Raw genomic sequence first — 22,230 nt, forward strand, 5'->3', positions numbered from 1 at the left:
TCGCAATCAAATGTGGACCTTTCTCAGCCTTCAGATTAATCTGGAAATTAGTTTTTCAGCACTGATGTTAAAGGCATGGAATATGAGCAGTGATTTAAATGGGCTAGGGCTGTTTTTCTGTGTCTGGAAATAGAGGAGCTGATGAAGTTTTATAAAATCTAGACTGTCACGAATAGAGGTACTCCAGGCTCTTCCAATGAGATAACCAGAATAACTCAAGTCCAATTTCAAGAGGCTGGGCCCAGAATGGGCAAAGATCTTGTAGACTAAGGATCTGTAAAACTCCTTGTTGCTAATTTCTGATGTACAGGTGGGTTTCAAAGCAACTGGTCAAATTCCTCCAGGAAAAAATACATGGGGTTCCTAAAGATGTTCTCTGTAAACTTAGACATTGATAGTTGACTCTGATGGAAATGTGGTAGGGCCTGCATGTGTCTTTGGTTAGGCCTGGCATGTTATCCCAATGGTGCTGTCTCCAAGTGGTAGAACTGGACACCAGGGCTCAAACTGAAGCCCTTGAAGCACCCTTACATTAATGTTGCATTTGGGACTTCTTTCTTCCCTTTCATCCATGGATTTCTTATGGCTGAAAATTGTTAGATTTTTACCAGTCCCTTTTGCAGGAATTTATATGTGCTGCTTCTGGGCTTCCTGGTGGGCTTCTGGTCTTTCATTGAATTAATTAATGAAGGAGAAAGAACAGGAGAAGTTGGTCTCCCAAGTGTGATGGGGGTCTGCTGGCAGTGCTATCTTAGCTGAAGTATAGAAGTGGTAGTTTGCTCATGCACACTGTTTTAGTTAAGCCTTGAGGAAAGGCTGCATCTGCCCCTTGCTTCTTGCTGAAAGGCTGGTTGTGCGGATTTGGTCTGGAAAATGAGGCCTATGGCCAATATTGGAAAAGTCACCTACTGGAGCGCCAGGGAGGAGAGGAGAGATTGCATTTAAACAAGCAGAACATATAGGGGACGGTAGAAATGCTGATGCTGCCAGCTGGACAAAAGGGTGTCTCGAACCCAAGTTGCTGAGGAACAACTGTTTGTTTCACTTGAACAGGGCAGAGATGGATGGGCTGGATTAACTACTGTGCCGCTGAAAGCCAAAAACTACTCTCTATTATTCAAGCACTTCCCTAATGAAAATAAGATGGGACAAGCCATTCTTTTTCTCTTTATTGTTTAGTCTTGCCCAGGATCAGGCACTGGAGCTTCCTTCCAACTTGTACAAAAGGGTCTTGAACTTTCTTCCTATGTTGAGATGATCTGGCTGGTTAACTTCAGAGGCTGGCTCTTCCTGGAGCCTACACTACTGTGGTGCTTAGTCTCTCCCCAGCATCAAGCTGGAGGTAGGAAATGCCCTTCAGCTTCACAGTTTCCACAGTCACGTTCTCTGCTAGCTTTATAAATCACAAAGTCCTGACTGGTTACCCCAGTTTTATATATGATTATGTGGGACTAGACTTTTAACCTGTTCTACACGAGGGACTGACTGAAGGAATCAGAAGCTGCCTAAAGTAGCTGACCCAACAGTTGTCCACGTGGTTGCTTTGGTCAATGCAGTTGTGACACTCAGTCTCTGCCCATTACAAAGTCTTGCATTTATTTTGCATTTATTCTGTACTCTGTGCCTGTGATGCTTTTTGAATTTGCAGAGATGGCAGGAAGCCCTTTAATAGGACAATGGTGGGTCCCTAGGAGGAGGGGAAAGGCACTTGTGCCGTGAGAGACTGAGCTCCTCAGCTGCCACTCAGGTAATCATTGGGAGAGGAGGAAAGGGAGTTGACTCTGTAGTAATGTTTGTCAGAACTGTTCAACAGATAGATATTCTGGGACATACGACGTGGCTTTGCCCTCCAAAAAAATCTATGTTCAGAGCTTGCATCCAAATATTCCTGTTAGGACTTCTCTGCCAGCTGCTCCCCTCTCCTTAATTGCCCCATCCTCTACCAGGATGACTCTTTGGAGTCAGGACCAGGAAAGGTGAAGCCAGTGTCATGCCAGGTCCTGCCACATCTCCCCCTCGTAACCCCTCTGGTTACCCCCCAGTAACTGCTTTGTCCTATGCCATATGTCGCCTTGTTCCCTGCTGGAGCTGCACAACCTGCGTGGCTGTTCTTCTGATTTGGCTCTCTGGAAGAGGCAGAGCAACGATGAAAAACCTGTAGCCAGAAACATTAAGGGAAAAAGTGAGATTGGAGAGGAGGGAGATTTTTCAAACCATGGTGGTATTAAAGCAGGTCAGAAGCAGCTGGTTTGATGCTGAGGCCCTGAGGTGCTTCTGCAGCTACTCCTGTTTTGTAATTCCAAGCTGCCGCTGGCAGGAATTGCTGCTGCTGTGGCTGATCAGGAGCATCCTTTCTTCACCTCCCTGCTCGATGGCAAGAAGCTCACATTTCTACAGCTCCTTTGGGCAGAGGAGCTGTGCCTGGCAAGGAGGCAGGGAGGGCAGGTCAGCCAGATCCTAGGACAGTTTTGTGGGTCACTTGTCATCAATGATGCAGAAGCTGGGCATGGTCTGAACAAGTCAGGGCTCTTGGCCCTGTGAAAGCATGGTGATACACTTTCATTGCTTTTTTTTTCATTTGACTCTCCCAGTCCTTACATTGGAAGAGATAAAGAACTGTCTCCTGATTGCCTTCTTCATGCAACCTGGTTTAGCAGGTCATAGTGCTGTGGGTCTGTGTGGTGGGCTGCTTCCTCAAAGTGTAGTAGCCGAGATAAGACGGTAATGGCTGGCTTTTCAGAAGGATCATTTCCTCAAGCAGCCCTATCAGACTTGTATTGGAAAGGCATCTCAATGAATCATGTATCGTGTGTATTATTGTACTGCAGTTGGGCACTTATGGCCTCCAGGGCCTAATAACTATTATGAAAAGCAAACTAATGAGCTCAAGCAGTGAAAAACTGTAGATGCTGCCAGTGCCAAATTCTTGGAGCCTTCTCTTCCTCCAGCCACAAGAATTTCTGTAGATACTCTCTCTCTCTCTTTGCTTGGGAACCCTTTGAGGAAGGTAGAAATCTCTCATGCAAAGTCAACTTGGACTGGAATAATGACAAAAATTGGCCTAGAAAAGTGCTGCTGTTGATCTTTTTTTAACATTGGTATAAAATAGACTGCGGAAGCTTTAGACCTCTGGGGTGAAGTCTGAAAGAACAATTCAGCTGTCTCAACCTGCACTGCTGAAAAATAGCAGGCTCACTCCCTCCTTGCTCTCACCGCGTGGTCTCCCTGGTCCTGCTGCCAACTGGATTCACATCAGCTCCCTAAACCAGCAGAAGACTAACCCAGGTAGAAGGTTGTCACATTTTTTCTGCTGCAGGTGCACGCCACAGGTAGGTTAGGGGGGTGGGAGTAGCTAACACTTCTGCCCTGCCGTTGCAGCCCCAAGTGTTTGGATAGGCTAAACCCCCATTTGCCTGCGCCCTGAGCTGCTCCCTCCTGGCTCCTGTGTCTGTGCCAAGTTTCCAAATGTCATGTGTTGATAATACGCTGGTACCGATACCCCTGCACATCGCTTGTCGATCTTTCCAGAGGAGACAGCCCGGCCTCTTTGTCATGGATAGAGCAATGAATTGATTTTTTTTTTTTCCCTGTTACTTCCATTAGAGACAAGCAATACAGTATTCCATTCACTATTTCCTGAAGCAATTCACGGCCTTCCAGACCTCTCACTTCTCACATTAGCACCCAACTTTCTGCCTTACAGCAAGAAGAATGTCTATAGAGGATGGGTGTCTCTTCTTTTATTCGTAGACTCGGGCTCTTGACAGAAAGCCACACTGAAGACATTTATCTCTTCCATTTCTTTTCATATGGTGAAAGTAAATTACTCTGATCTTCAAAGTGAATGTGAGGCCCCTGGGCTTTGTACGGAATCAACTGGTCTTGCTGTACTGATCCGTGCTTGCTGATTGATGGGCACAATTCCGTTAATGGTAGGTGGGCATTGGCATATAGAGACCTCAGAATGGTTTGCTGCAAACATTACTTGTCCAAGCATGTAGTGGAAAATGCTGCCAGTGTGCCAAGAAATTGGATTTACTGAACAGAGTTTATTAAATCAAGTCAAGCCTCTTTCTCTAGTGTTTAAATCTGGCAGATGGTGCTGATTGCATACCTGAGGTGTGGCTAGGTCCACTTCAGGCTTGCTGGCTGTTGCCTGATGTGTTTTTCTGGAGCAAAGATTTTGGTAGAAGCCCATGTTGATAAGCGCTTCAGGATTACTTCTGCTCAGTAAAGTCTTTTAGGGTGGGAAAGCAGTGGAGTTAAACTTCAGCTTCCTCATCACTCGTCTGCCACTATGCTCAGAATTTGTTGGTAATCGAAGCAAAAGGCTGCATGGCCTGCAAGGACCATGGAGAGGACATGCTCTTTCCTGCAGCTCAGCAGTCTCCTCTTCCTTTTGAGAGAGCACACCTGGTAAAAAGTCACCCAGAGCTAGATACCGTGCCAGTGGTAAAGGAACAATTCAGTTATGGCCACCTAGCAGATGCCTTAAGGCTCAATTGCAATGTGTAGGGCAGATACTATACTTTTATGCAACTGGAAGGCAATGTAGATTTTATATGGGAATTTTATGAACATCCCAAGGAGCATCAGGGAAATTATTAGCTGAGAACAACACTTCTTCATTTGATTTTGAAGAGTTTTCCTAAGATTTCTCCTGGCTTTTTCCCCAAATGCGCTTTCTGTGTTGCTTACTGAAACAAAGAGCTTAACTGGATACTTGTATTTCTGGGTATGTGTGAGGGCCTCAGGAATAAGCTTTAGGCAGCCTGCCCCTACTTCTGGCAAGCTCAAGTCTGTAGTCCTCATTGCTACTGGAAAAGTGACTGGCCCTGGAAACAACTGGGTTGCAGAGACTTGTCTTGGATGTCACTTTTGGAAGGCATTTCTGTCTCTGAAATAACAGAAACAGATTTTTTTTTTCTACAAATAACTGGGAGGTGTGAGCACTTATTTCTGAAAAGTAAATGTGGGATGAAGTACCTGATGCCTCTGAAGCAGGACTATGCTGGAGACTGAGGAAATAACCCGTGGGGGGAAAAAAACCTTCTCTTCCAGCTCCTGCCTGACTTCTCTTTTTTCAGTCTAGGTTTATTCCTTAACCACCGAAGAAAGGACAGGATTAAGTTTATCTGATTTGTACCCCATGGGGAAGAGAAGGCTGAGCAGATGGCCTCTTGAAGTCACAAGACTGGGGACTGAAACAATCCTTCTGTCTCCTTGAAAGCATCTCCTGTCTGTCTGCCCAGATGGATTTTCTGTGTGTTGACTTCGCTGTGGTATCAACTGCCCAGGAGCCCTGGACCTGTGTGTCATAATGCAAACTTCACTGTATGTTTAATGGTATCTTGTAGATGGCTGCCTACATCAGTACCCATGTTCTTTTCCCTTCACTAGCTGACCTTGCTTTTCTCCCCTTTCTCTGGACAGGAGCACTGACCCCTCCTTCCTGCCATTTGAATCTATAATTTCAGGCAGTTTTGGCATTCTTCTCTTGACCTTCACAGCTCAATCTTGCTACTGCCTTCCCTGTGGAAAACATGTGTGATATGATACGATCTCTCTCCTCTGCCTGTGCTGCAGAGACTCCTGCATGAGCCCCAGTTTTTGCTGTGCTTGTGAGCTGTTTTTTGTTTGGTTGGGCTTTTGTACCCTGAAGTTACGTGTCTGCTCAATTCAGTTGCTGCCCAAGATAGCTGTATTGCCTGGAAATATAATGAAGTTATTGATCACTGTGCAAAGCAGGCAGACTAGTATATGATGTACAACAGTGTGTCATTCCACCTATGTTTGGTACCTACCAGTTCAAGCAAAGGGAGGAATCTGTGCATGCATGCCTATATTTTCCTTAGCTCTAGCTGGTTATTTGATCTCTGCTGGTCATAAATTGCCAGGAGATGCTCTTATGCTACCTCTGGTTGTTGCGAAGTTTGCTGGAAGCCAGGTTTCAATACATCCTGTTAAGTTGTAGTCTTCTGGAGGCTTCCTGGGAAATGATATCTCCTCCCACATTCAAGTAGAGCTGAGTACATCAGTGACTGACCCCGTACGGGAGCTGGGTAGTTGTTTGTTGGGCCCTTCATCTGCCAATTCTGCATGTCATGGAGAGGACAAATACATAGAATTTGTCCTTTGGGCTCCCTGGTGGTCTCTCTTCTGGTCAAGCTCCAGGCCTACAGGAGTACTACAGAGAGCTGTTGTGGGTTCGCTGCTCAAGAAGCACAGATGGAAAACCAGTGTTTCTTTGCTGTGAAGTGTTGGTACCAGTTCACTCTGGATGCTGTCCGCTGGAAAGGTTTGAAAACCTCTGATCAAAGAAGGCCTTCAAAATGAGCCTTACCTGAGACTCTGTCCTTGCTGGCTTGCCAGATGCTGCTCAAGAGTGTGAAACCATCACACAGCCCGATCTTGGGAGAAAGTGGGAGAGATGCAGGGGTTTCCCTTCTGTGTCCCTCTTGCTCTGTCACTCGAGTGTTGGTGATGAGCTAAAATGTTTTGTTCAGAAGGTTTTAAGATGTTGAGGATTTAAATGTTAGATTATGCAAGTATATGACTGTCCAAACCAACAGTTACCATAGCAAGTGCCTGATGATCACCCCTGAAGACATGTAGATATTAAAACATCTACTGCAGCATCTTGCTTCCAGAGGGAATATCCATTTTTGATATTGGAGGATTTTGAGATTAGAGGATCCGAATGAACCTGCTTTTTTGGAAAATTGTGTCATTTTGCAACATTGTGTTTTCAAAGTGAACGTGTTGAATTAAAAAGCACCAAAATGTTTTTTTTTCCTTTTTATTCAGATAGTTTTATGGTCTTCATTAATATTCCCTTGAATACTGAACCTGTTTGCGTTTAGGATATGCTGAAGCTCCCCAATTAGCAGGTATTTTAGCAAAAATAACAAGGTACTGTAAGTGACTGAATGAAGACAACACAGTGCTCTAGAGGGCAGCCTGAGGGCTCACTGCCTTACAGAAAATGCTATCAACTAGCTGCAAACTTGCGTGACCCATGGATGCCAGCCTGCTGTCACTGCTGCTCTGCAGCACATTTAAATGTGTAGCTTGTTGTGGCAGCTGTGCAGTTAGCTGTACAGGAGGGATGGAACAGGACATTAGGCCTTCAGGAGACTCGAGCTGCGTGTTACCTGAGAAACAGCATCTCCTGTACAGTGTGCTGTGTTTATGTGCACTTACATAGGAGGAGTGGGAGGGAGGATTGAAGGTGCAACCTCATCATGATTTTTATAGAACATTTAGCTTTGTGGCTTATTTATGCCTCATCTTTCCACAGCTGTCTCTGCTGGGTAGTGCATGCTGATGCCTTCTCTCGACAGCACTGGAATAGCAGAACTGTGTGATTTTTGGCTTTTTTTCTCCATTCCCCTCTGAGATAAAGATGCGCTGCAGCTTTCTAATGGTTTCTTTCCCATGACTTCCCATGCAGGCGAGCCAAAGGTTCTTGCAGGAACTTGTTTCACTGAGTCACATTGTGTGAATGCTGTCCAGTCTGAGGTGCATTAAAAAACATTGCAAAAGACAACTTTCTGTCTCTTCTCTCTCCCATGTTCGGCCAGTGGAGGGAGGAAGGAAGGAGGAAAAAAAAACAGACAACAACAACAAACAAACAGAGTAACCATTAAAGAATATTGCCCTGAAAAGTGAGAGGGAAGTATGGAGCTCCAGATGTAACACATTGTAGCATCCATTGTAATTGCTGAATAGCAGGAAAGGACTTCGCAACTTCTGGGGATTTTCACACAAACCCTTTCTTAGTTGGTCTGCTTTCAGTGCTGCCATGGCAGCTGAAAGTTAAATATTTGGCTCATCTGCTTGGGAAGCTTAATTCCTTGTACTTTTACTGTTTCTGGGCATCTTTAAATGCCTTTTTTTGGCTTTCGTCAAACCTAGAGAAGGCGTTTGAGACAGCTTGGTAGGGTCACTACAAAATGCGTGCATTGAGACTGCAGTAAGAATACAGCTGAATAGAATTGGCCTCTTTAAGAAGCTGAAGAGCATTAAAGAGTGATAATTTTGGGGGAGAAAAATTGCCAGGTCCCAAAACAGATGTAAGAGAGGTAATAGGAGCCAGAGACTGGAAATGGAAAACAACTGATACTGGAAAGTAGTCACAAAGTGAGATAACTTATCGAAGAGCAGGCTCTACAGGAAATACTAACTCTCTCTTGGGGAGTATTTTTAGATGGTCCTTGTAAAGTGGGTACTTTAACAAAAAGCTCAACATGAGGGTGAAAATAAGAAATTGTACTAAGTGTGTGTAACTTTTTCTTCTGTTCTAAACCTAATTATTTTAGAATTTTTTTTCCACACACAAAAATGGACTGTGTGTGTGATACTCCTGAGCAATTTCCTCTTTCTGTATGTATGTAGAGTGTTGTCTCTACCAAGAGTTTGAAATGGAATATGGGGAGAGAATGGAAAATAACCTTTTTGATCCCAGTAGGACACTTGCATCCAAACTCCATATCCGAGTGGTTCTGCCTTTTAGGAGAAGATGGAGAGTTGGAATCCCTCCATTATGCAGCTTTGACGAGGCAGGTCCAGAAGCCCCTGAGTGCTCTCCGGTGTCAGAGATCTCCCCCACAGGCTGCTGCTTCACTTGCATGGGCATCTTCAGAGCGAAGAAAGCTCATGTGTCCATGGGGGAAAAGGTTTTGTGCTTCCTGGGTCAAGAAATGTCTTGAATCTTTGGACACAGTGGGAATTTTTGGCTTGATGCCCCATGGAGCTATGCATAAGCATTGCTCAGCTCTAGGCAGTGTGGCCATTTTGGATAGTGATGACCTTGCAGTGACTTCATGTCTGCTCATTTCCAGTTTTTGAAGTATTATTTAATAATGAAGAGCTGAAGATGAAGTTTTATACAATTACGGGCAAGACTGGCAATGCTCAGATTCAAAGCTCAGGTAGTGACCACATAGCTAAGTATAGGCATTTGGTCATGAGTTGGGGACTTTATCTGGGTGAGGATGAAATATAGCAACATTTCTGTGAACAGTAGGATCGAGTACTCAAACTTTCATGTGGACCTTTTTGGTTTTTTGGTGATGTCCAAACTTCCCTAGAAAATCTCCGATTAATTAGTTACTAGCTAATATACCATAAAAAAGACAAGGAAATTGAGGTAAAATGTTATTTCTTTTTGTATCTCATAAATCTTAAGTCCCAGGTAAAATAGCAGGAGCCTTTTCAGATCTGTTTCTTTGAAGATTTAACACTACAGAATGTTGCTGAACTCTTGATTTCCTCAAACTTTTTAGAAAAGTAAATGTGGTCAAATGTAATCTTATTAGTAGGAATAGAAAGGTTATTTTGGGCAAATCTCTTTAAAATACAAGCCTGCAAGGCGTTGTCAAAAGGCATAGAGATTTTTCACTCTTCTGTCTCTCTTAGTAAGTCCAAAGGAGGGAATTTACCCATTGGTGAATATGGATTACTTTTGGTCTCAGAATAAATCTTACCATCCATATTTGCTGTTGTTTAAGCTTTTAGAGACATATTTTATTTGCTTCCTCTCTTGTACCCGCTACTCTGTATCCAAACTGCAATATTGCAATATCTGCACAAATACCTCTTCTGTGGTTGTTTTTTGGGGGTTTTGTTTTGTTTTGTTAGTGTTAAAATAGAAGTTTTATCCTTTGTGGAAGGAGACTTGTTTGACTTGAGCATGCTGTGCCCTGAGCTTCCTGGAGGTCTCCAAAGCCTGGATTAGCAGGTAGAAGAGTCATCATCCCTTCCAGTGACTGACTGGTAACTGGCCCAAAGAAAAGCGCTTGGTTTGGGGAGATATGGGCTCAGGGTTCCTTCATCTTGCTGAGGTCCATAGGATTGTTCAAACCTTAAAACCACTTGCTGCAGGAGGTAAAGGCACCTCCGAACTGCACCTCCTCATGTCCCTCAGTACCTTGGCTGTAGGACGTGATGACAAGCCTGTGATTCATCGCCTTACAGATGCGTGCTCCAAGGAACTCTGTTGCCAAGGTGATTTTTCAAATACTGTTTTTGCAGGGGCAGGTCTGTTCTGGCAAAGGAGCCGCAGCTCCGTCTGATTTCCTCTCCTCACAGAAAGGGAGGGCAGGTAGGCTCAAAAGTGGGTCCATTTTCACCGACCAGTCAGGAATAGAGAGGGGAGATGGGGCAACTGGGAAGCTCCTGCTGTCCTTTATTTCAGTTTCCTCATGTTAGAGCTAGAATGATGGACTTGAAGCTGGAGTTGAGGGCTGCAGTGCCATAAGTTTGTGTGCTTTGCTCATCTAGTTTGAAGTCTTGTCAACAGCAGCTGAGGACAGGGATGAAAACTCTTCTGCAGTGCTCGCTTCCTCATGCCACGTCACACGTGTGAAGCCATTGCTTGTTTCCCTGTAGCCACAGCAGGTGATGCCAAGCCTGTTAAAAATACTTTTATGTACTTGTTTTCTTCCTTGATTTGCCCAGCGATGCCTCGTCTGCTGCTTACACTCAGCACGAATATGTGACATGCTGGAGACGAGGCAGATGGATGAGAAAAAGGCAGCAGTGAGGAGGACAGTAGCAGCACCAGGCTTCTTGGAGAGCCCATTTGCAGAAGGCTCTGACAGCAGACGGAGGCTGTCAAGGCCTAAGAGTCTGCTGGGCCTAACACACTTGGCTTAGGTTTGACCTTTCTCACTCCTTATGGGGGATCTTTCATTTAATTAACTGTGATGTGAGTTCATAACCAGTCCAGCAGGAAGGACTCCAAATACCCTGTGGAAGTGTCCAGCCTGCCCTTGCTTCAAGGCTTCCTCAAGGGTCAGCTCTTAAAAATGCGAGTGTAGTTTTGCAGCCCTTCTCTATCCAGTATAACACAGTGCTCAGGATTTTCTTCACTTCCTCTGTGTGTCCGTTGTGTTCTCTCTCCATGCAGAAAGCATAATTGCATTTGTCAGTTGTGTTTGTACGAGAGAAGTCTAGAAAATGAGGTCTCCATTTAAGCTTCCTTGTGCCCCAGCAAGCAATCTGGAAAGTGATGTGGCTGTTTAATTTTTGTTTATTCCACTTTATGGCTGACGTTGAGACTGCGTGCTAATAAGACCTAAGGGCCTGAACTCTCAGATCTCTGGGGACTTTTTGGGAAACCGTTTTCTCTCCAGAGAGCAAATGCCAGGTTTCTTGCCGAAAGGAGCAGAATTTTATTTTTCTGTTGCATTTGAAGAAATGTGAAATTGTGCAAAACTTGAGGGGGGAAAAAAAACTAGGTCGGAAGTGTCTGCCAACAGAGCAAAGAACATGGTGATGGGGCAGCTCTCAGCCCTAGCTTGCAGGAGCTCCAACCTAGGCTGAAATGCATGGGCTACTACCCAGAGCTTCCTACTGTGAGACAGGCTGAAGGTGTTTGCTTGTGGTAGGAAAGGCAGGAGGTTGGAAATGGTCAGATTTCTTTTTCTTGACTGAGTGGCGGAGAACCAAGTCTCAGGTACAAACCTGAGGTTCCTCAAATCAGCTTGATCACAGGAAGACTTTGCCCTTTCTTTTGCCCTTCATGAAGGCATGGCGCACTCACCTGCTGTGGCTGTTCTCTGTATGATTTGGAGGCAACTTCACCCTCCTTTACTTCTGTGAGGAAGTTTCTTTTTTAGATGTACTGAGGTGAATTGGCTTTTACTGTCTCCCTCCTGTGCTTTGGGTTGACTGGACGACAAGGTGCTGCTCCATTTGGTAGCACAAGAGAGGTATAGGTCCCTGTGGCCTATACTGGTGGAATATTTCAGTGGTGCCTGACCCTGACAGTCTGCTCAGGGCAGGATTTGATGTGGGCAGCAGGGAGCTCCTGTCCTGAGAAGTGCTGGTTCCCTTTCCCAGGTTGGCTCCCTGCAACTTTTGACTTGCTTCTGTGGGCCTTGTGCCTCTGTCCTTTATGCACAGCTGGCCACAAGTGACGAGTTGTGTAGAAACACATTTAGCTTGGGATAACAGCTAAGCCACGCAGCGTCAGCAGCTGAGCCAGGCGGATTCAGCACCTGGCGCGTAGTCGACTGTAACGGGCCTCCCCTCTGCAGAAGTTGCAGGAGAAAAGGATGCTGAGTGACAGCACTTCTGTTCTTTGATTTGTTTCAGGTAAGGCTTTTTGGAAGATGAGTTCAAGACTTTTTGGGTTGCCTGCTGCAAGGAAGTCTTCCTTTTTCTGTAGGTGCCAGTAAACGCGCTTCTGTAGCTGCTGCTTCTCCATGGGTTGCATCTCATAATGCTCCCGTGCTTGGGAAAGGGGAACCGCAGCGTGGTCTGGCTGATATCGGGCAGTAGCACTGTCTGTCTGGTATCCTGTGTCTCATACTCCCTCTTCAGCATCTTCCCACCTCTACCCAGTGACTCAGCAGGATGTGCTGATAGTCAGCTTTTTTTTTTTTTTTTTTAAAGAAACTTTCCAAGATGAACAAAATATATATAGGAAAAAAGCAGGGCTTGGTGATTTTTTTTTTCTCTCTCTCAGTCCTGGCCCAGTGATACATCTGACCTGATTTGCTGCCCCCCGGGGTGATAGCAGTGAGAGGAAGGTAATGCAGTCAAGGCTGCAGCAGAAATCCATGAACAAAATGCAGCAGAGGCCACCTGGCTCTCTGTCCCTCAGTGTTACTCATTGGGAATGTCTTTTTGTAAGCCAGCTGTGTGATATGGAAGAAGATTTTTATCCCTCTGCTCCCACCATGTTTGTACCCGCCAAAGGGCATGTTAGCTCCTGAAATAAGCAGCCTTTCAGATGCAAAATAGCTTTTTCCAGAAGGAAGCCTGAGATGAGAATAGCTTCTTATGACAACCATGTGCAAGGTGGGTCCTGGGGTCTGTCCATACCATGAAATGTCAAGGTCAAGCATCTGGCTCACATAAAGTATTTCGTGATCTTGGTGGCACACTCTCTTAATTTAGTCTTCCAGTGACACACAACCTGTTTCTGCCGTGGTAAGGAAAATAACTTTTGTTGCTCCATCAGGCGTGAGGCATCTTCCTTGCAGGCAGTCCTCAGAAGTGGATTTAGGGACAGTGACACACTGGACCATTTTGAGTATCCTGTGCACATAACAAGAGATCAACTGTTCAAGTACCGATCTTTATGCTGGAGAAGGCTGCTAGAGCAAGTATGGCTGGGAAGAGGAAGGAACTGAGGGCTTTTGAAGAGTGAAAAATGTTTCAAGCAGGGAGTGAGTTGCTGCTTGTAAATGGATAGTTTTGTATATTGTGACTGTGGTTGTAGCACCTTAAAACCTTACTGGGGAGGACAGAATTTGTCCCCTGAGTTGCCTTTCACAGACTACTGAGCAAATTGTGACTTCTCCATAACGTCCTGAGGGCATCTGCTCCAGCTTCAGCTGGCATGTCACTTGTGTGCTTATGCGGCTAACTAAAGCTGAATCTGGGCTCTTTGCGCAGAGAGAGGATTCATGCCCTTGCTCTAACTGGTCAGAGCCCCAGGATGTTTACCAGGCCTGATGGAGGCCTGACCTTGGTGTGAGGACACGAGTCATGCTGCTCCTCTGGGTCTCTGATGGTGAAGCAGGGCTTGGCAGGATGCTCCTTTTTAAATAACTGGGTGATTTGGGTGTCAGGGAAAATGTATATCCCATTTTAATTCATCGTTAGGGGAAGGAGGAGCTTTTTGCACTGGAGGAGTGGTTAAATGCTATTAAAAATGGGGCTTACTTCCAAATAGAAAATAAATGCGATATCTGTGCTGAAAGCTGCCCTGTCCCAGCAGGCCAGCGGGGGCTGTCACCTTCTCTTCCAACACTGTTCTCCAAGCCTACACAGAGCAGCAGGCTGGGAATGGGTAAAGCCCAGCTGTGATCCCTGTGCACCAGGGGCTCTTGCTCTAGGAACAAGGGGAAAAGAGTCACAAGATCAGCCTTGAATTTTGGCCTTTCCATCTCCAGGCCAAGCTTCCAGTAGTCCCACATGATCCTGGCTCCAAGGGCACTTCTGCAACCTTGCCTTCAGGGTGAGGAGCAGGAGACCTGAGCTGTTAGGAGCGGTGTGTGGATGAGGGTGATAAGCCCTTGGGCTGACTCCCGTGGGGCACCTTCTCTGGCAGACACTGCTGCACTGCAGGATGTCTTGGCTGGCTTTCTGTCTGGCTTTGTGTCATCCATGAGCCCTTTTCCAAGAGGAAAAGGGTATCTTTGGACTCCCTGCATCGGCACCTGTCAGGTCGTGCAAGAGACTAGGGGAAACTCAACTGTGGCTTCCTGCTTCCCCAATCCTTTCAGTGCAGAATGGTCTAAGAAAATTTTAAAATGGCTCTCTATGTAATTTAGGAGAAAAAAAATGTTTGCTCTTCGGTATACTCTTTGCAGTTCCTTAGTGAATTGCGCAGCTGTAGGCATAGGCTGCTTTTTTTTCCTCTCCTATTATACAACCAAGGCTAAAAATAACACATCTGTTGTTGTTTAACTTCAATTTATATGGTACCCTGCTTTGCCAAAATAGTGTGTTTCAAGCAGCAACACCCGCACTGCTGTGTATCACCAGCCTTCTGGGAATAAGATTTAAACACCACATGATACATTTAATAGTTCTGACCAAAAGGAGGCTTGGGACGAGGGAATGGGGAAAATAGATGTCTAGTGTGGAAAAATCTTCTTTTACAGTGCAGCATGACGCAGGAGCAGATTTATGACCAATGTTTGTGCTTGTGGCAGAGTCTTTGCATGCACTGGAGCTTTTCCAATGTAGAGGTGAAGTCCATGTTTTTGGCCCTTTTGGTTGCACAGCCCAATTTGAAAAGTGCTGTTAGGACTGAGGGAAGCCTGGAGTATTAAGGCTTTAACCTAGTGCCTTGATTGAGCAAGGCTTGCTCCTGCACGCCTGGAAGTGCTAAAATGGATATCCTTTCAAGGTAGAGTATGTTTATTTATATATCTATATATACACACAAATATCCTTTAGATTTAGATGCATATATTTGGGTGTGTGTGTGTGTATAGAATATATATATATAAATATAAATATATATATCTATACACACACATACATGTAAAGCCTAAGATCATGACTGCAGTCCTTTACCAAAAAACCCATGCAACCATTTTGAACTGAAGGAAGGAGCACTAAGAAATTCTGCTTGTCTGCCTCAGAAGGTAGATTCTGAGAACTGTCATGAGTAGCAACAAGCATTTGATGTAGGAGGCAGAAAGTCTTTTCTTCCTTTTTAATCTGTTTGTGTTTAAGATGTTTTGTACCGCACAGATCAGAGAAAATAAACACATCCTTGCTAACAGGAATAATTGTCGAGTTTACAAGATCTGAATTACCCTGAGCTAAGGTGTGAGGGTTTTGCTACCCCTCTTTCCTGTGAGCAAGGTTTCAAAGGCAAGTGATGCTTCAATTCCACGTGCAAATGGCTGGCATGGGGGACCCAAGACCTCCTGATTTTGCAGGAAAATAATTAAAGCAGAGCTACTGTCTGCCTTTGATCTCAGAGGTGCTTGTGAGCTAAATAAAAATAAAGACCACCTTGGGACAGCGTGTGCTGTTAATTAACTAACTGAAGCTGCCTCCTGCGTGTGAAGCATTCTCCAGCGAGTCTGCAGCAGCCTTGGCGTGCTGTGTTGGTAGGGGAAGTTGCCAAATGCAACTTGGCAACTTCCAGCAAGCGAAAAACCTTCTCATGGGCAGGGAGGTATGTAAAATTGAAAATGTCTGTAGAAGGTGCCATGTGACTCTTGTGTAGCTCTGACTTCCAGAGTTTGATGCAGAAGGGCATAAATGGGCCACTTTGCCTCTCCGTTATGGTGGGAGCTGGGCTATCTTCTCTGGTTGATGGCTTCTCTGCAGCTTTTTTTCTGGGATGGATTGAAGGGCTCCAAGTGTTGCTCACCTCCCTAGGTGAGGCCTAATGCTGGGTTTCTGCTGGCTGTTTATGTGCATAGGATGCTGAAGCCCCGACAAGCACCTCTGCAGCAGCCCCTTCCAGACAGGTGGCTTTGGAGATGGACTTAGGCACTGGTCAGCAATCACAGACATTAGGGCCTTTGAATTAGCTTCAGTATTTTTGACTGTTGTCCAACATGCTTCAACTTGATCATCTTAGTGCTAAATCCCCAAACGCGTCTTCAAGTTTGATATTGGCCACATGAGACTTGTTCCCCTCCAGACTATGGGTCCACCCATCCTTCTGCCTCCTGGACGGGACAGGCGGGCGGGCGGCTTGGACAGACCTCCCTTCCCCCGTGCTGGGCTGCTAATCTGCAGCTTAAGGCCTCGGAGCCGGGGTGTCCGCCTCGCCGCCCGCGCAGCGCTTGGGCTCTCGCCAAGAAACCAGCTTTTGCATTTCCTTAAATATTCTGCTGCTGTTTGGGAAAAAAATAAATATCGGAATTGATGGTATTACTAAAATTGCTCAGCTAGCCAAGGGCTTTATTTTATTTTATTTTCATTAACAAATCATGCCAGGCAGTGTTTTCCCAATGAAGCAATGCACATGTTTTCAGAGAAGGGAGGGAGACGCCCCAGCACTGCCACAACCAGTGTCGTCCCTGAAATGTGGAAACACTCAGTGTAAGCCAGAAAGAGGGAAGGTTGCTAGGCCGGGCTGTTGCTCAGAGATCATGGGGCTGTGCTCAGTGTTTTGGCCTCTCCGCATGCCACATCCTTGCTCCACTGGCAGCAAAGTCGTGGGGATTCGGGGTGTTGGGGAGGAGGGGAAACACGGTTGTGAGGAGCTGTTTTTTGGGGAAATGTGTGAGATGGAGCTGCAGATGTGGGTCCTTGCCCTGTTTGCTCCTGCTCTCCTTTGGGTCTCCACAGAATGCATCCCACCTGGGGCAGAAATCAGGTTAAAACAAGTAGACTTTTTATTTTTGTTTTATTTTTTGGGACAAGAGATTATGACAACTCTAGCTTTATCCTCCTTGTCCTCTAGAAACTCAAAACTTTTTGTTGTCCTTAGTGTTATGAGAAAACCCTACCTGCCCTAAGCAGAATTGTTCCAATCTTAAATCATTGAAGGGATTAAATTATGCACCAGCTTTTGTTTAAATCCTCCTGAAAGATCTGAAGCTTCAGAGATGTTGTTTGCAGCAAACTATTTTCCGAGTTGTGTTGAATTCCTTTATTCTGTTTGATTTCTGTTTGAAAGGGGAGAATAAAAGGTATTTCTGCTTTACCACATTTAACAAGAGCCTAAGGTGAGAGGAGCAGTGTTTAGGGAGATTTGTGCTCTATTAACATTCTTGGAGCAATATTCCCAGGATATTTTGGTAGACTGAAGTCTTTCTTTTTTTCCCTCCTTTTTAAAAACACCAAAGATAAGATAAAATTTTATAGTGTCTGTAATGAAATCTCCACTAAAAATATTTGTGTCTTTATTTGCCTTGGTATTGATATCAGTGATCCACAGCTGGTTTCCAAGCAATGAAATCAGTGTTTAGTTGGTGCTAGCCTTATTTACAAGCTGTCTAATAACAGACTGCTCTCTGTGGATGCCGTGTACCTGGATTTTTCCTGATTTCACACGACCCTAAAAGGGAAGTCAAACGAGGCCTAGTTCAGATCACGGTGGGAACTGATCTTATTGCATAGATGTTTAGAGAGTGATCATCACTTGTGACTAGTTTTCAGAAGAAAACACCAGTCTGATCAGGCCAGGTTCCTACAGGGATGTAGCAGATTGGAAGAAAAGTTCTCTTGAAAAGCGATGCTCAAGAACAGCTACTTAGCCTGAGAAAGCAGGACCCTTGCTGCTGCCACTAGTCTAATCTTTTTCCTTATTTCTTACTTCTCTGTTGACAGGGAGCCAGTTTTGATTTGTTCAGCTATGGCTTGAAATGCAGCCTGTCTGCCATGCTGACAAATTCAAAAGTGGAAAAGCATGAACAAAATTTTATGGGCTTTGCAGTGTTACCTTTATGAAATGTTCGACACAGAAATTGTATGCAGTAGCTAGGCTCCATTTTCTTAATGTCTCTTTTTCCCCTCTAGGTATAGAAGAGAAAACAATTCTTTCAAAAAAAGAAAAAATGAAGCTGAGGAAAGAAAGATGGCTACAGAGTAAGTACTCCTGAAAAACAGCTGTATCACTTGTATCTCGCTGGATGACTTGTGGATTTCTCCCTAAATGAGGCGTGTTCAGTGGCTGGAAGTACTGGGCAGCATCAGAGCAAGGGCTATAGGCCGTGGAGGGGGAATGCTTCTCAGACCTTCAAGTTTGTTCTCCAGCACATGGGGTAGAAGTCTCAGATTTTGCCTTTCCAGAGGGCTTTTAATGCTCAGATGGAGTCTTTGTCTCAAAGCTGGTTTTGATCTTCCTCCGTGTGTGATATAAGAGACTCCATAAAGCTATTTGCGTAGCCTCCAGCTAAGACACTGTGTCACTGCAAGGTTTAGCTTGTTGTCCTGCCCTGTTAAGGCTGCAGTACAGTCACTGCTCACTGTACAGTCACAGCATGAGCTAAATGGCTCCTGAAGGGCTGTGTAGGAGAGCCTGGAGCCGAGCCCCACACAGCCACCAACTAATCCCCATCTCTGTGCAGTGCTGGGAGAGTGCAGTGGGGCCGGGTGCCCCTTGGTAAGGAAGGCCTCTGGGGAGTCTGGTTGTGCTACTGCTCTCTCCCAGAGGCCACGGGTCAGTGAACCCACCTACCAGACAGCGCTGACTTTCTAGTCGCTGTGAAATAAGAGCCAAACAAAATCAGCCCATGGTTGAAGTGCTCCTGCTTCCTGTGGGAAGTGCCTCTGTATTTTCATTTCCAGTTTCTCAGCAGGGTAAGACTTTCAGCTGTGGTACTCTGAGGTACTCTGCTTTCATATTAGTTATGCACTACCTGTCCTCATGTACCAAATTACTTGCAAGCTCAGGTCTGGCTTTTGTTGCACAGCTGTGTGCCTGGCATCCCCTCGCAGGGGACAGGGGAGCAGGGAGTTGCCGATGAGGGACCTCATTCTGCAAAGCAGTTAAAGGTGGTCTCGTCTAGGGACCCTTTGGAGGGCAGGAGAGGTGGCTTTGCCTTTCTGACTGCAGCGAGGAATGTGGCAGCTTCTCTCCAACTAGTAGCTCTATATTTTCAGCAGAAGGAGTCTTAGAAGATTCTGAAGCAGGGGTGTAACAGGAAGATGCTTCTTGCCACCTGGAGTTATTCTTGGGACACGCTGTTCACTTAATACCTTTTTCCTAGCAGAATTGCTGGCAGACTGTATGTGGGATGGAGTGGTGCATCTTTCTGCTCTGCCATATGTTCTCTGCTCCTGAGCTCTCACTGATCTCTGAGCTTGAGTCCATCAGCTTGTGATTTCACCTCTCACAATGAAGGTCTCTCTGGCTTTCCTTACATAAAAAGGTGGCAATTTAACACAATGAGTGTTAAGGAAAGCTTCCTTTACATCACCAAGCATTCAAGTTACTTGTGCTCAGCCCTCAGTCAAGCACAACACATAGTTGGTTGTGATAGTCCTGACATCTGGCCTTCTGGCTGCAATTTCAGTGCTCCTTAAGTGTTCTCTCCATGTGCATACTTGATACTACCGTGGGAACATAGTTGTGCTCCAGCAGGCCCTTCTCAAGCTTTCCCTGGCCCAATATCCTTTGCTCATCATGACTAGTACCAGATGCTGTATTCTTAGCAGCATCTTAATGATAGTGATTTCATGGAAAAGGGGTACACAGAATTCATGCCTTCATGCAAGAAACAGAGGCCAAGCTCCTGGACTTTGGTGGCACTACTGCTTCCATGTTCAAGGTCAGTCATGTTGAGGATAGGAGAAAATCCAGGAGAAGGCTCTCGTGCTCTCAAACCTGCCCTCCTACAGCAGCAGTAAAGACTTTCTCAAGATGACACATATTTTGGCTCTAACACAAGCCCCTTTCCCCTATTCTAGCTCTAAAATTACTAAACCGAGTGAATAGAAATGAAATGCATAGGCTTTACTTTGGGGAGAACCCAAAGACAGAAAATTTCAACCGAAATTGTCTGTCCAGGAAGATACCAGATATTGGAAATGCTTGGAAATGCTTTACAGGTACAACAACAGCTGATTGCTGGCCCTCTTTGTACCCCAGCTGAACTTGCAGCTAGTTGGCAAATATCACCATTCCCCTAGCAAATTCTGCACTAAGGCTTAGCCAAGTCCCATAAGAGGCTGTGGTTTAAAAAAAAAAAAAAACTCAGCAAATGTCAGTACCAGGTGTGTAGCTTCTTACCGAGACAAAAACTGATTAACTGTAAATAGCCTATATACATATCAATAAAGAATCTGATATTATTAGCTGCTGGAGTAAAATGAACTCATGTTTCCCAAGATGGTGCCTTTTTCAGTGACACTGAGCACTTCAACACAGTCGTAACTGAGCCCAAAGAGCTGCAGTCGGTTCAAACTGGAGCTCATTGCTTTAGCCTGATGCATATAACTTGTTGTTCTTTACTGCGGGTTTTGCAGTTCCTTGTTCTTCTCCCTTTGCTCCCCAAAAAGAGAACCCAACTTTGCTGAAATGGTTATCTTGAAATCTCTGTTTTCCTAAATCTTCCCAGGAGTTTGTTGTTTCTTGTTATCCTGGGCCTGCTTTTTTGACATTGGATGCCAAGACCCTGGGAACTGAAGTTCAGCCCAGTAGTGCGAATGCAAAACTTGGAAATTTCTTCCATTCCAATAAATCATCTCAGGAAAGACCAGCGCAGGAAAAAAAAAGTTATGCAATGTGTTAGACATTAGAAGTATGTGCATTTAAAAATATATGTATCGTATGGCTCCAAGGATGAAGACCTCATAGGAAAAGAATTTGGGATGTTTGCTCAGAATCAGGTGTCTGAAAATGTTGAGCACAGAATGTTTATGAAAGCTCTAAAGTAGCCAGCTTTATAAAGCCAGACCAAAAAAAGAAGTGATGCAGAACAGAAAGCTGTGTTCTTGGCAGGGATTCCTGTGAGGAGAAGCATTTACAATCCCGATTTGTCACAAACATCCATGTACAGCAAAAATTGCCGTTCATCGAGAACGGTTGTCGTTTGTCTCAAACAGCTTAAGTTGGGGAGTGAACAAGGCAAAAATATTAAAGGAATAACCAGTTATCCAATGGATTTGAGCTCTGCTTTCTTGAATGGAGCACCAGGTTAGACCAAGGTGACATCTTGTCTGTGGGTCTGCAGAATGGCACTGAGTGTTGTCTTGTTTCCACCACAAATACTTTTGATGATTGCAGGCCTCCTTTTGTGGCTCCATTGCATTAACAGCCATAGTCCTTCCTGCAGTGACTAATTTGGCAGCACGATTGCTGTCCCTGTGCTCCATAATGTCCGTATGAGGAGTTCGCAGTTTAGAGCTGAAGCTTGTCCTCGAAATGCTTTCATGTGGTGTGTGCCTGCTTGAGGGGAAGGGTGATGGCCACGGCAGTGCAGGGCAGCGCTGACAGGCTGGCTGGCCTTGCTCAGAGGGCCTGGTTTGCCATGAGGAGCACAGAGCTTGTTTGAGGCTGGCAGCAGAGGCCTGCTCTTCTGCTCTGGCCTTAACTGAGTGCACCATGGGAGAACTCCATCACCTCCTCCAGCTTTCTGGCACACCTAATAGTGTCAAGGCAGAGAAGCTGATTTCCAGGCCTAGTGGTTGTCTGGCAGAAGGAAAGAGAACACGCTGAGCATGCTGAGCTCTGGCTGCTCTGGTGATGCTCTGGCCCATCTAGGACAGATGGGTGTACCCTGGAGGTCAGCTGGAAGCTCCTAGCAGCCTCCTGTGCTGTGTTGCTGTGGGCAGTGAGTAGTCTCATGTGCTATGGTGCAAGGGATGAAAACAGTTCAGACAACCTGATTCTAAGCATGCCATTTCCTACTGCAAATGCTGATAGAGATGTATGTGCAGTTACAGGCAAGCAGAAGGGGAGGTTGGGACTTAGAAATTTCATGGATCATGAGGTATCTCATGGAAACACTTCTCTTTCCCCCACTAATGCCCTGTTTCTAACTCAGAAATAGAAGGTGTGAAGCTAGCCAAGCAGAAGCAGAAAGCTGAAGCGAAGCGGAAGGCAACACCTGTGGTGGGAGACATGCAGCCACTGATGGAAGCCCTTCCTGAGCTCTTTGACCTGACCACAGGTGGCAGGGACAAGAAGACACCCAAGAGGTATGTGTTGTTTGGGGATGAGCAATGTATGTTTCTCCTTCATGCTTCGTGCAGGATAAAATGTCCTGCAGCTCAGTTTGTAGCTATAGGCAAGGGAAGTTCAATGCCAGGAGAACAGGGCCTCATTCTCAGCTTCATGTTTCACTGGCC

At 45.4% G+C, this 22,230-nt stretch overlaps 1 protein-coding gene across 1 annotated transcript in view; it reads left to right on the plus strand.

The window, feature by feature from the left end:
- Nucleotides 1–22,230, plus strand: part of SLX9 (SLX9 ribosome biogenesis factor) — a 47,380-nt gene that overhangs the window by 17,382 nt on the left and 7,768 nt on the right. Inside the window, exons 3-4 of the mRNA XM_088536699.1 lie at nucleotides 17,956–18,024; nucleotides 21,927–22,080. Of these exons, the coding sequence (XP_088392825.1) occupies nucleotides 17,956–18,024; nucleotides 21,927–22,080 (223 nt within the window). The remainder of the gene's footprint in view (nucleotides 1–17,955; nucleotides 18,025–21,926; nucleotides 22,081–22,230) is intronic.

This window comes from Tinamus guttatus, unplaced genomic scaffold (genome assembly GCF_059628265.1).
Source record: "Tinamus guttatus ecotype Peru unplaced genomic scaffold, ASM5962826v1 Tinamus_guttatus_pri_ptg000702l, whole genome shotgun sequence".
NCBI lineage: Eukaryota > Metazoa > Chordata > Aves > Tinamiformes > Tinamidae > Tinamus > Tinamus guttatus.